An 18,625-nucleotide genomic window follows, 5' to 3' on the forward strand; every position below is an offset into this window, starting at 1 on the left:
ACGCACTCAGGGTAAATATCATGCACTGGGCTGCTTTCAGTTTCTTTATAGATTGACTGGAAGGCTGCCCTGTCAGACTTGTTTTTCTTCTACAGTTAGGAATTCCAGTTTGTTTCAGGTGCCTGGAAAAGGTATGATGGGTCAGCTTGGGGTGAGCTGAGCAACTCAACCCTGCCAGCAGCAGCTACTGAGCGTTAGAGATGTCTGCTGCCAGGGGTCTTAAGAGAGCTCTAACCATACCCGATAACATGTGCACATGTAATCCCACCCATGGTAAATTCTGGAGCCTTTCCTGTGTAGATGTGTTCTGACCATGGATTGAGCAGAAAAGATGCTTAGCCCTATCTTGGAGGAGCAAGGAGGGGATTACACTCTCTCCTGGCCATGCCAGGAGCATTGAGATGTAGAGCAGAGCAGCCCCTGTCATTGCCTTGCAGCGAGCCTCGTGCAGCCACTCTCTGACTATGGGTCTCACTATCTGAGAAAGTATTTTGACAGGAAGCAATGCAGAAATGAAAGCCCTTTTATGCATTTCAGAATTAGAAAGAATAATTAAGTAATTATTTAATTGTTCATTATGAAAGCGGACCTAAAAACATTGCCTCTTTTTTGCCAGATCTGTTTGTATAAACATTGGGAACAAAGAGACAAGAACGACTTTCCCTGCAGCTACTTCTTAGTAGCGGGTTGCAGAGTGGGATTTTGGTCTGTGTCCTGACTGTTTCCTGGGTTTGAGATAAGGCTACCCATTGTTTTACCTATTGAGAAGTGCTGTTTACCCTTGTACTTAGTTTGTGTGGCAAGGTTTTGATTTGGCTTCTGTGAGAAGCTGCTAGAAGCTTCCCCCATGTCTGATGGAGCTGATGCCAGCCGGCTCCAAGACGGAGCCACCGCTTGCCAAGGCTGAGCCCATCAGTGACGGTGGTAGTGCCTCTGGGGTAAAGTGTTTAAGAAGGGGAAAAAGTTGCTGCGTGACAGCAATTGCAGCTGGTGAGAGGAGTGAGACTATGGGAGAGAAACCACTCTGCAGGCACCAAGGGCAGCGCAGGAGGGGGCGGAGGTGATCCGGGCACCGGAGCAGAGAGGTCGGTGGTGGAGCAGATCTCCACCTGCAGCCCGTGGAGATCCCCACGCCGAGCAGGGGGATGCCCCAAGGAGGCCGTGACCCCGTGGGAAGCCGGCGCTGGAGCAGGCTCCTGGCAGGACCTGTGGCCCTGTGGAGAGAGGAGCCCACGCTGGAGTGGGTTTGTTTGCAGGACTTGTGACCCCGTGGGGGACCCACCCTGGATCAGTCTGTGCCTGAAGGATGGCACCTTGTGGGAGGGACCCACGCTGGAGCAGTTTGTGAGGAGCTGCAGCCCGTGGGAAGGGCTCACGTTGGAGAAGTTGGTGGGACTGTCTCCTGTGGGAGGGACCCCACGCTGGAGCAGAGGGAGAGTGTGAGGAGTCCTCCCCTGGGGAGGAAGGAGCGGCAGAGACTCTGGGTCATGAACTGACCACAACACCCTGCCCCTGCCCCCTGGTGTCACTGGCAGGGAGGAGGGAGAGAAATGGAGAGCAAAGTTGAGTCTGGGAATAAGGGAGGAGTGGGGGGAAGTGTTTTTAAGGTTTGGGGGTTTTATTTTCCATTGTCCTACTCTGATTTGGTAATAAATTAAACTAATTTCCCCAAGTCGTCTGTTTTGCCTGCGATGGTAAATGCAGGGTGATCTCCCTGTCCTTATCTCAACCCATGAGCCTTTTGCCACGTTGTCCCTGCTCTGCCCAGCTGAGGAAGGGAGTGATGGGGTGGCTTTGGTGGGCACCTGGTGCCCAGCCAGGTCAACCCACCACAACCCTTCAGTACTGTGCAGCATTTCCCTCCTGGCCACCTACGCTGACCCAGCAGTAGGTTTTGGCTATCAATTCTGGCTCTGTGGGGTTCTCTTCCTGTGCTGTCAGTTCTGCCAAGTACCCTGAATGTCACACTACTTCTCTGACTTTCCCTCAGGTCTTGGAGACAAACTGGGTTACCACAGGCAAAATCTCAGCTTCCAGGATAAGCTCTGTGACAGCAGGTGGCTATTTTGTGTGCACTAAAAGCTCTTCTTCAGTGCTGGCTTTATGTCCTATGGTATATAAATAATCTCATCAGTTCAGTGCTTTTATATCCCTGCGCATCTCTGCCCCCCACTTTCATTTCTAGTAGCCCCATCTAACTCTGCCATGCAGGGCAGTGTGGATGGCATCCCTCCTAAAGTCTCAACAGCAGTTTATTTTGAGCTGCTTATGGATGAGTAGCAATTCTACCTAGGAGCTAGAGACTGAGACTGCTAGACAAGCATATCTTTAACGTGTGGGAACCATGTTGCGCAACTGGTGGTGCGTGTTTTTCTGAGAGCAGTGTGTTTTAGGAAGAACATTAAGGGCCTTATGCTTGAGGAAATGAAAGATCTCCAATAGAGGCTGCACAGCTGGGCTTGGACTGGCTTATTGTAACAATATTGAATTTTGGAACAGCTCCCTGAACTCATTATCACTTACTGTCTCTAGAGAGCTGTTGTCTTAACCTATAGCCTTTTTTCTCTGCTAAACATGGTATGAGCTGCTCAGAAAGAGCAGAAAAGTCTTTATTCTTTTTCCTAGTGATGTTTTCTGACTACTTCAAGAGACTCGTGGGTGTGGGAAACAAATATTGATCTGAGAAAGATTTCTTTCTGAGTAGGCAGTCATACCCAACATGATTTCTTGGGCCACTGCAAGGCCTTAAGTTCTGTCTGGAAATGTAACTCTTTGAGAATGGTTAATTATGGTTTTGTCATGACTCTTTCTTATTATGTGTTTGTTTGAACTAGTCAGAAGCTACCAGTGCAGAAAGATGCACAAAATTAGGCCTCCCAACAAAGCTGACAGAAGGCACAGTACCTCTCATCCCTTGCTGTCATTCAGATTTGCTTCGCGTCTCTTATTTGTGGCATGTTGATTTATCCTCACAGTTACATTAAAAAATCTCTAGGTTTATGGTTAGTTCTCAAAATGCTTGTTTCAATGTCATTACAGATAAAGCTTCTTGGGTCTTTATACTGCATTGGAGTACTTTGTTTTGCTGATTGGGATTGTAGGATTTAAAGATGCTGGGTGGAGAGTCTTCATGCATAAGTGTATCATCCTAATTTTTTTCTGTCTACAATAGAGTTCCTCAGAAGAATGAATGTAAACCTGGATAGAAAATTGTTTGAAGCCTGCAAGGGTAAACAGATGTATCCCTTCCTGGAGTTAACTGTGGAGGACGTTGTTGTATTTCTCCTCATTTCTCTTTGGAAAAAAACTTTGGCAGCAGAGGCATAGGGATTATACTGAGTCTGTGTCTTTCTACTTCCCCAATATACAACAAATCTTATTTACTGGTCTGTTCACAGCTTTTGAGTAAGTCTATTCCATATTCAATTATATATTTAGACATGCACCTCAGAGCAATTTGAATACTGAAATCCTACTTTTCTCCCTCAAAAAAATCGCACTCATGAACTCACACTTTTGTCCCATCTTCAAAATGTATGAGAAGGAAGGACTATGCTGAGAGCCAGTGTGGCAGACTGTAGTGACAAAATTGCAGTCCTGGGACCTACTGAGAGAGTGGCGGCATCACCTTGTGTTTCATTCCTGGAAATTGAGGCATATACCTCTTGACTTGCTGATGTTTATATTGAACTTCTCCAGAGATCTAGAAGCCTTGTATACAGGCTGGATGTGATCCTTCTAGGTCAGGGCAGGCCCTACCTGAAGGAAGGGTACAAGATAAGGGAAATAAGGAAGGTGCCATTTAAAGAAGCCTCCCACTAGCCCTTATCTGCAGAGAAAACAAGCTGAAGCACTGCAGACCAGAATGTGTGAAATGCTGCAAAACAGGTCCTTCATTCAGAGCTAATAAATAACATTTTCTCTATTAAAGAGCAAATGTAAAAGTGGCCCACTGAAAAAAGAATACCTGTAGTATCTCAAAGTGCTTTGTTAAGGCTAATGAGCATTATTTTACCTGAGAGGCAAAGTCTGGGAATTAGAGGGCTTTCCTTGATTTACTGAGGGTTGTGGATACTCTCTAACCTCCCTCTGATCCCGACAGCTCATGCCAGGTTATGTAACAGGCATAGTCAAACAGCAGAAGGGCTGTGGAAGCATGCATGTGTTGGCAGGGTCATCTTTTAACACTGACCCCTGTGCTGGGACCCCTTGCATGGCATGTTAGTGTCAGACCAAGGCACAGATCTCAAATCCAGTCTGTTCACATCACTGCTTCACTACATGGAGAAACAGATTTACTACCCAGGTACCCATAAACAGGTTCCTCAGAGATTTTCTGGGCTGTGTGATTTTATTTTATTTTTTTTCCCATGCTTTCCAGCTTGGAGTCCTGTGCAGTAGAGTGGACTTACCTTGTTCAATGACAACCCTGTGCTGTGTTCTTAGGAAGTGAAAGTGAAAATCCAGCTGTCTTTAAAGAAGGGAGAGCCAGTGGTGTGCCTTTTTCTCTGGGATCTAGGTCGCTTCTGTCTCCTCTGCAGGGCTCTGGAAGAGGAGCTGAGTGAACTGGGAGCTGGAAAGGCTGCTCAGAGACATGGAGAAGGGAAGCGAAGTGGCACAAGGGCTTCCTTTGACACAAACAACTTTCGAGGTACTCGCACTGTCATCTTCTTTAAGGGGTCCTCTCTTACAGCTAGTCTTTTGTCTTAGAAATTCTTGCCGTTTCCTCTTTTCAAGTAGGCATTTAGAAGCAGGCACTGCGGCAGAAGGGAAATTATTAGCCTGTTAAACATTTTCTCCCTAAGGAAGAATGTGAATTACTTGTGGGCATGATCTTGCTAAATAAATAACACTGCGTTTTACAGCACTGACCGCAGACTTTCATGCAGTTCTGCTCTGCTTTTGCATTGCTTGTGTGAATGCAAAAACCCAACAGCTTCAAGAAGTGGTGCACTTTTACAAAAGTGTGAGTGACCACAGAAGTAATAGAATAAATCTATTAGAGCATTTGCATCTTCCTGTAATTCCCAAATAATTTTTCCTATGTTTAATTAACCCTTATTTTTTTGCTTATAGCTCCTTAGCATTTTTGCTAATATTTCCTTTTCTAAAATTACCATTTTGTCCTATTTGCAAATAAAGGATAATTTGCCAGGAGCATTGCAGTAGAAATCTTCACAACTCTCCTGCTTTTCAGTGAGAAGCTGTCACCCAAACTGTAGCAGATAGTGCATTGTTTGCCCTGCGTCTAATGCTCTGCTCCCAAAAGGGACCCGTGAGGACCCTGGTGGCTCTGGGTTCCGAACAAAACAGAGAGCCAAAACAGAAAGCGTCAGTCAGTTAGGATATTGGTTTTAAAATAAATGAGATTAAACCAGGGAAACTGTTCTTTGCACTCGTGTTAATGTGCTGTAAGCAGAAAATAAAAATGTTAGCAGTGTTTTCTAATGGTTACTGTGGAAAAAATTTTAAGAGCAGTTGCTGGGAAGCTGTGTACTTTCAGGATCTTTGCAGAGGTTTCTCAGCTCAAGCACAGAAAGCCGATTGCTTTTTGCACGGGCTTGTTGGAACTGTGGAAACAAACTGCACTCAGCCTCACTCTGGGAATACTTGTTTTGTCTCTTCCTGTGGCTTTGGTTTGCCTTTTTTTTTTTTTTTTCCCCAAAAGCTTGTTGAGAGCAGTATTCAACAGATTAACAAGGGAAACATAGTAAAAATAATACAAAAATTAGCTCTTATATAATTGTACTCCTTTTCTAGAAAAGAACTTAGAGTGGGAAATCTGTAGGATCTTCTAAAGTTCTTTGGGTTTTATTGTATTACTTCCTTACTTCCTTCAATAGTATAATTTTCTTCAAGCTGTTTGAAATTTGAATCTTCTCCATGTGACACTTCAGGTATCAGATAAATCTTTTTTGACAACGCATTGCATTATTTCACCGAGGTGGTTCTGCCTGACCATATAAGCCATATACTAAAATGCTGATAAAGGTACAGACCCACAGGGTGTGTGGCTGGAAGAGAGAGAAGGGGCAGGGAAATCCTGTGTTTACAGTTGGAGAACAGCAGTGGATGTGGGTCCATGACTGCACTTCATGATCAGCTGGAGAGAGAAGCACATCTAAGCTCTCCAGGACAGCTGCCCTGCTCTGCCATCTCCGTGGCTGGGACTTTGGGTGACCCCCTGCTGCAGCTCTGTGCTTGTCACCATGGGGGTCCCCGCTGAAGCGGCAGCCTCAGCTGGGCTGTGCTGGAGGCAGAGGGTGGTACGTCTGAGGATGCACACTGGAAAGGCAGTGAGCTGGTTTAATTTGTGCTGAAGTAGCAAAATGTAAGTGTCTAACCAGAATATTCCAGGTTGTAAGCTTTTAACTTTGAGAGAGGATCTGGTGGAAATGATCCTATTGCATTTATGACTGACTTTTTTGTCTTCATAAATATTGGAGTTGTTTATTGTGTTGTGTTTGCTATGAAGTTATGGGAGAAGGAAAACCAGGATAGTTTCAGGTAGTGATTATTACTCAAATAGATCCTTTCAAAACCAAACCCAGAAGACCTTGTTAGGGCTCTACAACTTTTGATTTCTGGTTAAATCCACTTCCTCCTGCCAGCGATCCCAGGGTGGCTTGTTTGTGGGGTCAAGTCTGACTTGAGGAAAAGCTCATCAACTGGCTACCAATGATTGGAGTTTGGTGAAGGACCTCCAGATCCTTGTGGTTATTAATTTACTCATCTGCTGCTTGCAGCTGATCCCCTTTTAGGGTCTGGCATTGCTTCAGTAGCTCTGAAAAATGAAGGTTTGTATTGCCTTGAAAAGAAAGGCAAGCAAGCAAAAAACTTGATGAAAAATATTTTATATCCAAAATGTGGTTTGTTTTAGATTGCAGTGTTTTATTATTAAAGTAAGTTTAAAACTGATGGCAGGAGGTGGCCAAGACAGCTGAAGAATCTCAGAAACCTGCCAAAAAAAGAGGATTGTAAGACACACCAGTGGGAGGAAGCAGACAGTTGGTGGACAGTGTTCTAACTTTTGAAAATGAAGGGAGGAGGGCGTGTAGGAAGGAATGTCACCAGAGAGAAGAGGAAGAGAGATGCCCTTTGAGCAGAATGAGAGGAGGGACAAGGAGACCACAGAAGAGAAGAGAAGGCAATGAATGATGACAGAAGATACAGACTACTGAAAAACTAATGAGGAAAAAAATTTATTGGCCTTAACATCTGGGCAAATAATTCTCCCAGATGTGTGGCAGCTGGTTTGTGAGAACTGCATCAGGCTGGTGAACATGCTCTGAGGAGGAGGAGGAGGACAGACGTATAATAATCTGGAGGTATTGAAAAGATGTGTAGATGTGGTTCTTAGGGACATGGTTTAGTGTTGGACTCAGCAGTGTTACATTAATGATTGGACTTGACCTTAATGGTTTTTTCCAACTTAAATGATTCTATGATTCAGTGATTCTAAGGTGGATGATAGTCCCTTGGCACTCATCCACGGGGGGGGGGGGGGGGGGACGGGGACGGGGGGACGGACGACAGGCATTGTTAACTGGTGCTTTGCAAAGCAGGAAAAAAGGTAAATTGAGTAATGTGTGACCTGGTACTGACTGATCTGCTTTTGGAAAAAAAACTCCACCAAAACTCAAAACCATAGGAACTATTTTTAGATCTATGGAAGGAGGATGAGAAAAGATGCTGAGCTCCTTTGATACTCTCAATGCTGTTAATACTTGGTGGGGCAAGAAGAAATTCTTGCAAGGTTGTCTAGGGGAGGAGCACTGTGCATAAAATGGAAGAATACGTCCCTCGTGTGGTGTGAAGTGAGAGTGGATGCATTGCACCTTTGTGGGTGTCTGTGGAGCAGCCCCAAGGACCTCAGCTCAGTATCTCCTGGGCTTGGGCCCTGTGTGGGGGTGTCGAGAGCTTGGGGCACTGTGGAGGGACCCCAGATTTTATTCCACAGGAAATTTTGCAGACAGTCTCAAAGACTGCCTCCTGTGCCTGGGCAGCTGGGAAGGGCTCATGCTGTGGGGTGTGTTCCTCCTGTCTCATCTGTTTCTGGGACTCGAGGTGGTACTCTCAGCAGCTCTAGACTAGCACAGATCATGAGAGATAAGCAGCTATTAACTTTTGGTGGATAATTAATGCATAATTAGGAATTAATGCATAATTCATTTGGAAACTTCCTCAAGGTTCTTCTCGGGTAAGTGACATACCAAAAAGGTTGTTTTAATGAAAGCCTCTAACGGAAAGCTCCTAGGGGCAAAGCAGTTTGTGATTTCCAGAGCTAGGCTAGTGAGAAAAGTTAGGTGAATTTTCCAGATTTTTTTTTTTTTCCTTCAGAAAGTGAAACTTGTGTTTTATTAAAACACAATTCACAAATTCACGATAGTTTCATTGAAATGAATGAGGATGAATTTCTGATTAAATTCAAGACTTTTTTTGAAAAAAACCCTAAGGTTTTTTTTGTTTGTTCATTTAACTTGAACAGATAACTTCCTGTCAGGTCTTCTAAATCAAAAATAAAATTCAGTTTGACAATAACTATTTCATCTTAGGTCAAGCAAAACACTCATTCAGCACAAAACATCTCTCGTGTAATTTTTTGTGTGTTTTGGAAGCGACAGCAAGTCAAGCTGTTATTTGTTGCATCTGCTACTGAGTGATGGGTGCAGGGTTGCTGCCTGGAGGAGCCTGGAGGACCTGGACATGAAGCCTCTTGCTCAACTGGCTTAGGAGGGATTTGCCTTTCCCTTCAGAAAGACTTTTCCTATAGCAAGTCTACTGGCATGACTGGCCCAGGGATGGAAAGGGGTTAAGTCTGGCATTTGCAAAAGCCGTCTCAGAGTGCCGTAGCAGCTGAGCAGCATGAGTGTTTCTTTGCCTGTATTCCTGCTATCTTGGCTAGAAGAAGCTTTACGCACTTGGCCTGGAAGTTGTTTTCTTTTTGACTTGAGAAAGATAAGAAGAAAGATAGAAGATGCTAAACACTATATTTAATGTCCAAACAGGGAGATGACTGAGAAAGGATCCTGGTAATCCTGCCCTGGGATCGTGGAGGATCTCGGGGAGCATGCAATGCTTCTGGAGCCGAGCACCTGGGGCAGCCTGATGGACTCTCCCTGCTTCACAGGGTTATGCTTCCTGCTTCTGACCACTGCAGCCCCCCATCCGAGTGAGTCTCCTTGTTCAATCTCATTGCTTTTCACTGCATGGTAGTAGCTAAAAACTTTTAAGCTGTTATTAGAAAGCTCAGTCATGTCCAGTTAAAACTAAGAGCGCAAAACCACTAAGGTGAGAAAAGGAATCAAGAAGGTGAAGGTTGATTCCTTTGACCTGTTGCAATCACCTAACTCGGGAATGATAACTTTTTGTATCAGTCTGAAGTCAGATGAGGTGAGTCCTCTCTCAAAGCACTGGTTCTTTACCAGGGCAGTCTGAATGAGTGAAACAACTTTGTCAGCTCTCAGCACCCAGCCCCGGTGTGTTCCAGCACTTCAGCCAGGCTGCTGGTGCATTTTGGCTTGGCTGTAAAACTGTTACCTGCAGGAATATCAAAGTGAATCAGTGGCAGTGACCTGGGACACTGCATCCAGCTGTATGTAGTCTGATGTGCAGCTGTGAACTTCATTTGTCCTGGGATCTAGACGGCTGCTGGAGATATACCTGATAGGATTGCGCCAAGGAGTTTGGAAAGGAAAGAAAAGATGATTCATCTGAGCCTGTCTGGGCAGAGAACCTCTTAGAACAACAAGAGAAATGTCTTTCAACTCACTTCCTAAGATGCCAGCTTCCTAGTTAAAACTCCAGTGGCAGCAGTGGGTATTATGTCATATTTCTACCTCTCAAATTAATCTGGGGACTGGGCCCAGAACCAAATAAAAATTGCCCATTGGCAGACAGTGACTTCTAAGCCATGACTGGGTTTTTCCATCAAAACTCATCCCATTCTCTAACACCAGAAGTTTGGGGAGAAAACTAGTAGAAAATAATTTTTCTTTGTTTTCTCGTTTAGATGTTGCCATGCCCAGTGGTGTCCTTGCTGAGCGAACAGAAGGATCTTCCTTTGGCAAAACATCTGTGACAGTCTACCACTGTAAAGACTGTGAGAGCAAGATATGCAAATTATCCAATTATGAAGACTTTATAAAAATTGGTGAAACGGAAAATGAGAAGTTTTCAAATGAAAGAATTCAGTTGGTGACCACTGCAACACACATCATTATGTGCTTTCAGCAAGAAAATACTCCTGCTGAAGGAGTTTATGCCATTGTCTGGGAAAAAGCTGTGGGAGTCGGAGAGTCATGTGGCATCCTGAATTCTGGAGGTATGCTCCACTGGGAGCCTGGCTATCAGCATATGGAAAGCATATTTCTGGTTATGAAACTGAACTGTTATATATTTGGGCAGACAGTGAGGTTCATGAGTGAACTGACACGTCAAAAGGAGTTTCTTTTGTGAAAAATGTCATTAAGTCATTCACAGAAATAAAATTATCTCAGGTCAAACACTGCTTAAAACTACACTAGTTGATATTCAGATAAATACATGTTACCTGATTTATAAAGATGATACTTTTTTCTTTTTTTGGCAAGAGAAATTCTGGTCAAAATCTGTGCCAGTTTGCAATTTATAAATCCCATCTACCTCAGTCAGTACACACTGAAATCCAAGTCTAGCCTGAAGAGCCATTCTGTGTTGCTCTCCTGTAAAAATCAGTGAAGAACCAGGAGATATCCTTCCAATTTTCTCAGAAAACTGCCAAAACCAGAGATAAAAATGCCAGTCAGTACATGTAGCAAGTGGCTCAAGAGGGCAAAATTTCATGGTGGATCAGGTTGCACAGGTGTAATTTAGTTGAACTCCATCCAAGTCGATGACATTTCACGAGTTAACAATCTGATTGAATATATATTCGGTTTTGTCTTCCTGGCTGTAAGTGATTCTCTGAAAGCGGCGTTCATCACCTCCCTCGTTAGACTCAGCACATCCTTTCTAATCTTATTGCTGACAGAATAAAACAAGAAAAAATTCTCAACTTATCTGTGCTTTTGTTCAGCTTAACAGTTGCTCACACATTTAATTTCTGACCACTGTAAACACTTCTCTCCTGGATTCATGCTTACCCCTGCAAAATATCTACATGCTGTTACTACTGTGTAAAGCTTGGGTGACACCAAAACATCCATAGTGAAAACTGGAAATTGCTGTAGAATTAGCAGCCTATGTTCCATGAGATAGTAACAGGTAGATGTGCTGTGTGTGGGATATGTAGGTAGGTAGGAGTTTTCAAGATAATGGCCTTTACATTTCCTACGAATAAGTTATATAATGGCACAGTGGCACACAGGCTAGGTGGGAGATACACTCTGGGGTCTCTGAGATCAATACAGCTGCTGGTCTTGCTTGTTCCTCTTCTTTGGCTCCTGTGGGCAAAGGAGTTGCAAAATTTTGTCATGATTATTATTTAAATAGATTTTAATTGCAAAATGATAATGATAAGCTTTTTACAAATTTTTTGGTGTTCTTGGTTACATGTGAAAACTTTTTTGCCTTCAGATTTCAAGATTTCCATTACTGGTTCACAGAACAGTTCATCAGCTTTAGTGAGAAGAAAATCTAAATGATGACTGGTTGATTTGAACAGTTGGTGGATTAAATGTGAATGTAGCAATCTTCAATTTTTTGTGGTACATGAAGGATCTTCTTTTTTAACCTATTAACCTGTTTAACCTTTTTAACCCTTGATTGAAGATCTTATAAATGATCCATATTTATAATTAAAAAATCTTTTATCTTTCAGCTTCCTCAGAAGATAGGAGGGGTGACATCATTATAGAGGAGAATAAAATTTGCTGTGAAGCAGAGATAAACCTCTCAGTGCCCAACTCCCCTTTGAAGTGCTACACTAGAATGTCAGAGGAAAAATCAACAACTGACATCACTGGTGAGGTCAATCTCTTCACGTGTGTGTTTGTTTTGAGAGTTTCGCCCTTACAGCTTGAGGTGAACAGAGTTTTATGCGAGTGGGCTGCAGGTAGACTTTCAGACTTTCCCCTAGCCTGTGTGGGTGCCCAGTCCTGGACACATAGATCCATAGGTATAGGTTTCTGTAACTGTAGCTATATAGCTATAGATACAGGGATGCTGAGGGAATGGGGTACATGATGGGCATGCAACAAGTTTCCAAGAATTCTACTTACCAGTAAGTGGTAAATGAGACTTCACCTTTAGACTAAGAGGACATTTATATACAAGTATTTTTTATATCCAAATTTCTTCCACTGTAGAAATCCCTGACGTCTTCCTTAAGTTATGGACAAACAGGGCATCTTTGCTTGGGACAAGTAAACACTACTTACCCTCTTCTGGGGAGACTCCTTGGTAGGGATATGGATCTTCACTTTTGGCTGTGTTGGTTGTTTGGGTTTAAGTTTTTTTGTTTGGGTTTTTTTTGTAATTTTGGAGTGCATGCTGGATGATTCTATTATTTAACTTGAAACTAGATCAGTATTAAAATAACCTTTCTAGATATAAATATGTTTAATTTCCTGTGCACTGAGGTCTTTAAAGAATGGTCAAAATGGATTTCCTTAGTGGCCTTTGAACCTATCATTAAGGATAGGTCTCGTGCCTCTTGTTTTTGGTTATTTCAGATGAGAGAGATGTTCAAAGGTATCTGTTGTGGCGGGGAGTCAAGAATTAGCTTTGAATGTTAATAGAGTCCTTCTTTTGTAACAGGTATCTTCATTAAGGTATCCTAAGGCAGAGGCTATTTGTTCTCTCATTCACCACTTCATTCTCTCATTATCAGCTTTTTGGGGTACACTGCAGAAGCACCAGGCCAATTCTTCCTAGGTGCTGCTTACGAGGCACACTCATTTCTTGGCACACCAATTTGATTCACTTGGACTCTCTTTACTTTTTTCTGTTCTCCAGGTAATCCTCAATTTTCAATCAGTAAAGAGAGCAGAGCTGGCATCATCATCTTGGTACTGTTTCTTGGGGTTTGTGCAGCAGTAGCAGCATATTGTGTTCGACAGATCAGAAATCGTCGAGATGCTCTACATTTTATGAGCCTTGCAAGCAGCACTGGTAATGGAAAAAGCGTACAGGGTTTTCTTTCTGGATCTCATTTCCATAACATGTTTATGAAGTTGCTAAATGATATTCATTGTGAAGGGGAGGCTGGGCTAACAGCTGGTATGAACTCCAGCTCTGCATTTGGTGCCATAGTCCCCAGTCAGCTGGTTTCTGTTACGAAAAATAAGTACAGAATACATTTCCTCACTGCTACAGTAATAGAGCCAAGCGATTGCACCGCTCAGCCTTCGCTCAGTGGGATCCAGTTCCTCGGCAGTCTCAGACTGCAACATCTCTGTGCAGCTTCCCCTGCAGAGACATGTGCCAGCCCAGGAGACTGCTGGACATCCAGATGTGGGCTGACAGGTCTTTTAGGTGAATGGTTCCCACTCACAGCTCTGCCCACTGAAGAGCCAATTTCAATTTAAGAAGGAATATTTTCCTAGATACATCCAAGGGGGGAGTTTGTTTTGCAAACAGGCATGGAAAGAGCTGGGATAGGCTCTATGGAGTAAATAGGGAGTCATGTGAATAAAATCTTCTGGAAGGATCTGCCTTCCTCTGTATTGCCCTCTGCTCTTCCCTCCTCCCTCACAACACAGATACTACAGTATTCTTAAAGTGAGATAATATTAAACCACCTCTTAGTTCAGAAATATTTGTGCTGTAACAGAGTATAGAACTTGGGATGCAGCTGTGCTGTCATATAGCAAAGTATCACACCTGACATATGTGGTGGGGATTTGTGAAGAAAACACAAGACCTGTGGATTTGTTTGAAATGGATACCAGTGAGTTGCTCAGGAGTTTCAGATAAATATAAATTGGGGAAAAAAACAACTGCAAGTTAGTTTTAATTCTTCTAAGTAAATCCTTGCTAATGCTGGTACTTTTTGCTATTGTTCTCCTAGGATGTGTCATAGTGCTCCATCAGATTTTTAATGGTCAGATAGGACTTTCAGGGGTTTAATTTATGGTAAATGATGAAATGACATTACTACAATGGCCGGAGGGTGTTCAGTGAAGGACTCAATGTGTTTACTAGGACCATGTTCAGTGGATGCCCATCTCTTCCCTGCATCAAGCATGAGTCAATAGATTTTAGCCCCTACATGACTTTGCAGTGGTTCCAGTATGCATGTGTTGATCATTTACGCCCTTCTACAGACTCCCTTTGACCCTGACATACAGCTTCCCACTATATCCTGTAGCCAACTTGGCTCCAGGGTTTATGGAACCTTGTGTAATGCCAGAAGCTGAGACATCGCCTCTCAGTTACTGTTTAGAAACAGATGTTGGTTGTTTCAATGAATCTAAGAATTAAATTTCTAAGTCTGATTTTTTTTTTAAGGTTAATTTGTGGTTAGAAGTTAGTTAAAGCATAAGATTTGCATACTGTGCTCCCTTTCAACTGGGGAGAAATAGCTGTCTTAAGAAAATGATTCATCTCACCTTAAAATGATTTTAAGATGAAACAGATTAATTACTTTGTGAAGGTGCCTATTTCAGTCTAGTAAATCTAAAGGAAGCCAATGGGAAGAAGCTGAGATGTTTGAACATCTACAGATAGATAAAACAAAAGGTTATCTGTGAAAAATATATGTTGCACAAGTTCTTGCAAAACCTGGTAAAGGTAAGGCAATGCTGGCCTCACTGCAATCGTTACATTAAGTCATATTGATAGGTATATTGGTGTGATAGGTAAAAAATTTACTCCTAGTGGCTCCCCTGAGGTCCTGCCCTGTGCTGCAATGCTCAGTGATGCTTCAAGCCTGTCCTAGAGCGGCTCTAAGGCAAAGGCTGACAGCCACAGCAACCGGGGCAGGGTTTCATCAGAGACACCATGTACTTGCTGTGCAATGAAGCTGCAATCCTTTCACCTTGCAGAGCAAGAGGTGGTCCAGTAGCAGACAGGACAGGGTAGCTGCCCCGAGGACATTGCACTCCAGACATCCAACCCTAAATACAGGCAATTGGATTATAATTCTCACTGAAATCAACTTGTGCCTTTGACCTCACAGATGTTTTTCTTTCAATTCTGCAGCTATTAGAGAAGACAAATGAGCTTCTGACATGTAAAAACTTGCACCTGTTTGAAGAACATCTACATATGAGAAAACCAGGCCTGTGCCAGCAGCGTACTCCTCAGTAACGACATACAGTATTCAGCTACAGAAACAGAGCTCATTTTATACGAGACCTCACGGTAGTTTTCACAAATGTACCTTCACCAAATCTGTGTGTTCACTCAGGACTGTGATTGCCACAGTTGTCCAGCTCCAGGCCTTCGTGAGCAACACGAGAAGCTCCCTGGATCTCCCATCCGCTCCTGGTACTTCACTGAGGACAGCAGCCATCGCAAGATGTGTGTCTCACTCAGCAGCACAGGTTTACACCAGCTGAATTCTCTCAACGGTTTTCATGATTGAAACTATCTGTTCATCTGAAATTCTTCAGAGAGCTGTGTTTTTGCTCAGGAAGGATGTGCCAAATCCGGACGTCTTTCATTTCATAATGTGATAGCATGCCCATAGGTCTTTATTTTTTTAATTCCCAGGTGGACTCTAGACCTAAAAAAAAAGCATTTTGTACCAATGACTGATTAGTTGAATTAGAGGGGTTTGGTCTTTTGAACAGACATTTGATTGTGCAACCACCTGTGTGTTGAGGACATCTCCTCTGTGCGCTTCTGTGGAATGGCTGGAAAACAACGGACATATGAAGAGCGATCCAGACCGAGTTGGCCTCACTGTAACAACAGGCTGTGGCTGTTGTGAAGAACACCTGCAAGGCCAAGGGGCTGAGAAACTGTGTGTGTAGCAAAAAGATAAGGAAGCTGGACTGTGGAAAACAAGATGTTTTCCTAGTAGGAGAGCGGCGCGTGGACACCGCACCGGGACCCATCATAGAGGGCAAAAGGGCGTGTGGACAAGTAGCTTCAGCTTATTAGCAATCAAGTAGCTGCGTGTGTGCTTTATGGTGGTCTATAAATCGCTGTGTATCCTTTAATAAAGTGGCATTAACTTGATCACATTGGTCGTATAAGTTATGTCTGGGACTTCTGCGTCAGCACGCTTCCTCCCGTGCAGGGGTGGACAGGAAGGCTATACCCAGCTCCCTCAGAAACGGCATTGGGGCGTGGAGGAACTATGATGTCAATCTCCCTGATAAATTAGGACATAATACTGGCAATTTTAGTATGGGACACTTTCAACAGTAATTCCAGTGGATAGGAAAGCATATTGATGTTTCTGTTCTGCTTCCTTACCAGAAGACTACAGTATTTCCGCATCTGAAGACAGGTTTGGGTCTCCTGTGTGCAGACAGTGTGTAATGAATACTGCACTGCAGGGATCCCCATTTAGTTGTTCACAGGCAGTAGGTCATCTTTGAATGATTTATCATTCACGCTTGATTTGAATAAATCCTCAAATGTTTGCATTAGACCTAATCTAGTATCAGGCTTTTGAGCAAAAATCAGCAGCAGCACAGCTGGAAAAGCAGATCCATGAAACAGTATGAGTACCTGAGTCATTTTTACATGGTTTAATCACCCATAAACCCGTAGCTGAAACTTCTAGCAGAAAATCTCAAAGGATGTAGAATATCATGTGAATCTTGAAATTTGCTACAATTAAACCTAAAGGAAAAGTTCATAGTGAAAGACATCCAAAAATATGTTATTAATTAATTTTAGAAATAGAGAAATGCCTCTGTGCTTAAATTTGGCTTGTTTGGCACAGGAGACTAGTGCTGTTATGGGCTGTGTTTTTTTCCTTCCCCAGTGTGGGCTTTACACTCATGCTGACCTAAGATACCATTTTAACTCAACTCTCAGTTCATTTGTTGGATTTTGCTTTTTCAGTTTTCATGTGGTGGAAATACAGACAAAACTTCATGAAAAGATGGCAAACCCCAGTTATTCAAATGCTTTTAAGTATTTACTGAGTATGTTATTTTGACAAATCCAATTGTGAACTCTGTTATATCATCATGAATATTATGCTTATTCAATAAGCAAAAACTAAGATTATCTGTGAAGAGTCCAGACTGTGCAAGAATTTAGAGACAGAAGGAAAAAGATTTTTCCTCTTTATACAGCACCTCAGCACAGCTGCAGTTTCTGTTTGGTTTTTGTTTGTTTGGTTGGTTGTTTTTTTCCCGGAACAGGACTGCTGTAAGATTTCACCAGAGTAGAGCTGTGTCTAAAAGGAGTGAGAAAGAAGATTGTTTGAGATAAAAGCCATCTTTTTTAAAGGAAATAATATATCTGCTGCTATAGCCTGGGAAAGGAGCACTCAAATCGGGTATGGGCCTTTCACTTCTTGACCCCGCTGCAGCTGTCACGGGTGTTGCTTTTGGTTCTGTTTCCCTCCACTGCAAGTCTTTACTGTGGGTGCCTTTGAGGAAGTGCCAAGTGCTCCATCTTATGCAATCAAGTTGTGTACTGTGTTTCTGGACATTTCCAGTGATGTGCACGTTATTTCCCTATACACAGAAAAATAGTGTCTTAAAATTGAAGGCCATGGCAGTTCTTTTCAATGGCCTTTTAAGGAGAAACCAGATGTGTCTATGTATATGTGTGGAAAAATCTGTGTGTGTGTGTGTATATATGGTGTTCAAATCAATGGCTGACACTGGGTGGCTTCAGTATAAACTCAGGTTTTGTGCCCTTTGGAAAAGGGACAAAGTGATATTTGAGAACTCGCGTTGTATTAACTTGAGGGATTCAGGCTTAATGATGTGCAGATTCAATTTCTACTCTTGAAGACCAGCTGGGGCCAGAGTGCTGGACATGTTTTGAGAAGAAACATTAAATAGACACCTCTACTCAATGAAAGTTGCTTTGCTAAATTATTTGTGAGATGCAAGTCACAGACCAATATTTGTGGCTCACTCAAGCACACTTTCCTCGACATCCCTTCTTTCTACTGATGCAGATTCTGATATTCAGAGGCATCACTACCAAATGTTTTACTTTACCCCTCGTGAGTTGTGTGGTGCTGCTACATCAGTCATTGCAGATCTCACGGAAAACTGTTATAAATAGCTTTAAAGATCTACAGTGTTTGTTCCAAGCAACTGCATTGTGGCCATAATTTGGTGGATGATGCCAAAATGTCATTTTAATGATTTTTTTTTTCTTTGTGTTATTATACGCATCACAATAAAATATCTTAAAAACTGGCTGTTCATTGGTAGCCTGTGTTGATCATATTGTTATTTGGTATGTTAATATCCTTTACAAAGCATCGCCATCACATGATTTCCAAACATGGAAATCCAGTAGTATTGTCATGATTCACTTCTTAAATATTGCAAAAGCAAAGACAGGGAATAAGAGATGTCTCCTGGCATCTGTTTTTATATCCAGTAGTGAGCCTTTGTAGCGCTAATTGAAAGCTCCTTTCACAACCTTCCTGAACTTTGTTATCTTTATGATAACTGATGAAATTTCTAAGCTTTCAAGCATTCAGGAAACTCTCTGGGAACACCCTATTTCCCTATGTATTCACACAGAGAACAGTGCCTGCAAGAAATGTTTT

At 42.7% G+C, this 18,625-nt stretch overlaps 1 protein-coding gene across 3 annotated transcripts; it reads left to right on the top strand.

Annotated features, from left to right (window-relative positions):
• The first annotated feature begins 4,474 nt into the window (after positions 1–4,474).
• LOC141967842 (uncharacterized) lies at positions 4,475–16,107 on the top strand. 3 transcript variants are annotated; one of them, XM_074922019.1, is made up of 6 exons: positions 4,475–4,651; positions 9,009–9,172; positions 10,013–10,324; positions 11,801–11,944; positions 12,937–13,092; positions 15,124–16,107. In XM_074922019.1, exons 2-6 carry the CDS (start codon positions 9,076–9,078, stop codon positions 15,141–15,143), a joined length of 729 nt encoding a protein of 242 aa, XP_074778120.1. In that variant the 5' UTR covers positions 4,475–4,651; positions 9,009–9,075; the 3' UTR covers positions 15,144–16,107. The 3 variants fall into 3 exon arrangements, with proteins under 3 accessions (XP_074778120.1, XP_074778122.1, XP_074778123.1); XM_074922021.1 differs by lacking the exon at positions 4,475–4,651 and adding an exon at positions 6,252–6,331; XM_074922022.1 differs by lacking the exon at positions 4,475–4,651 and adding an exon at positions 7,254–7,328.
• The last annotated feature ends 2,518 nt before the right edge of the window (positions 16,108–18,625 follow it).

Source organism: Athene noctua, chromosome 18 (assembly GCF_965140245.1).
Source record: "Athene noctua chromosome 18, bAthNoc1.hap1.1, whole genome shotgun sequence".
Lineage (NCBI taxonomy): Eukaryota > Metazoa > Chordata > Aves > Strigiformes > Strigidae > Athene > Athene noctua.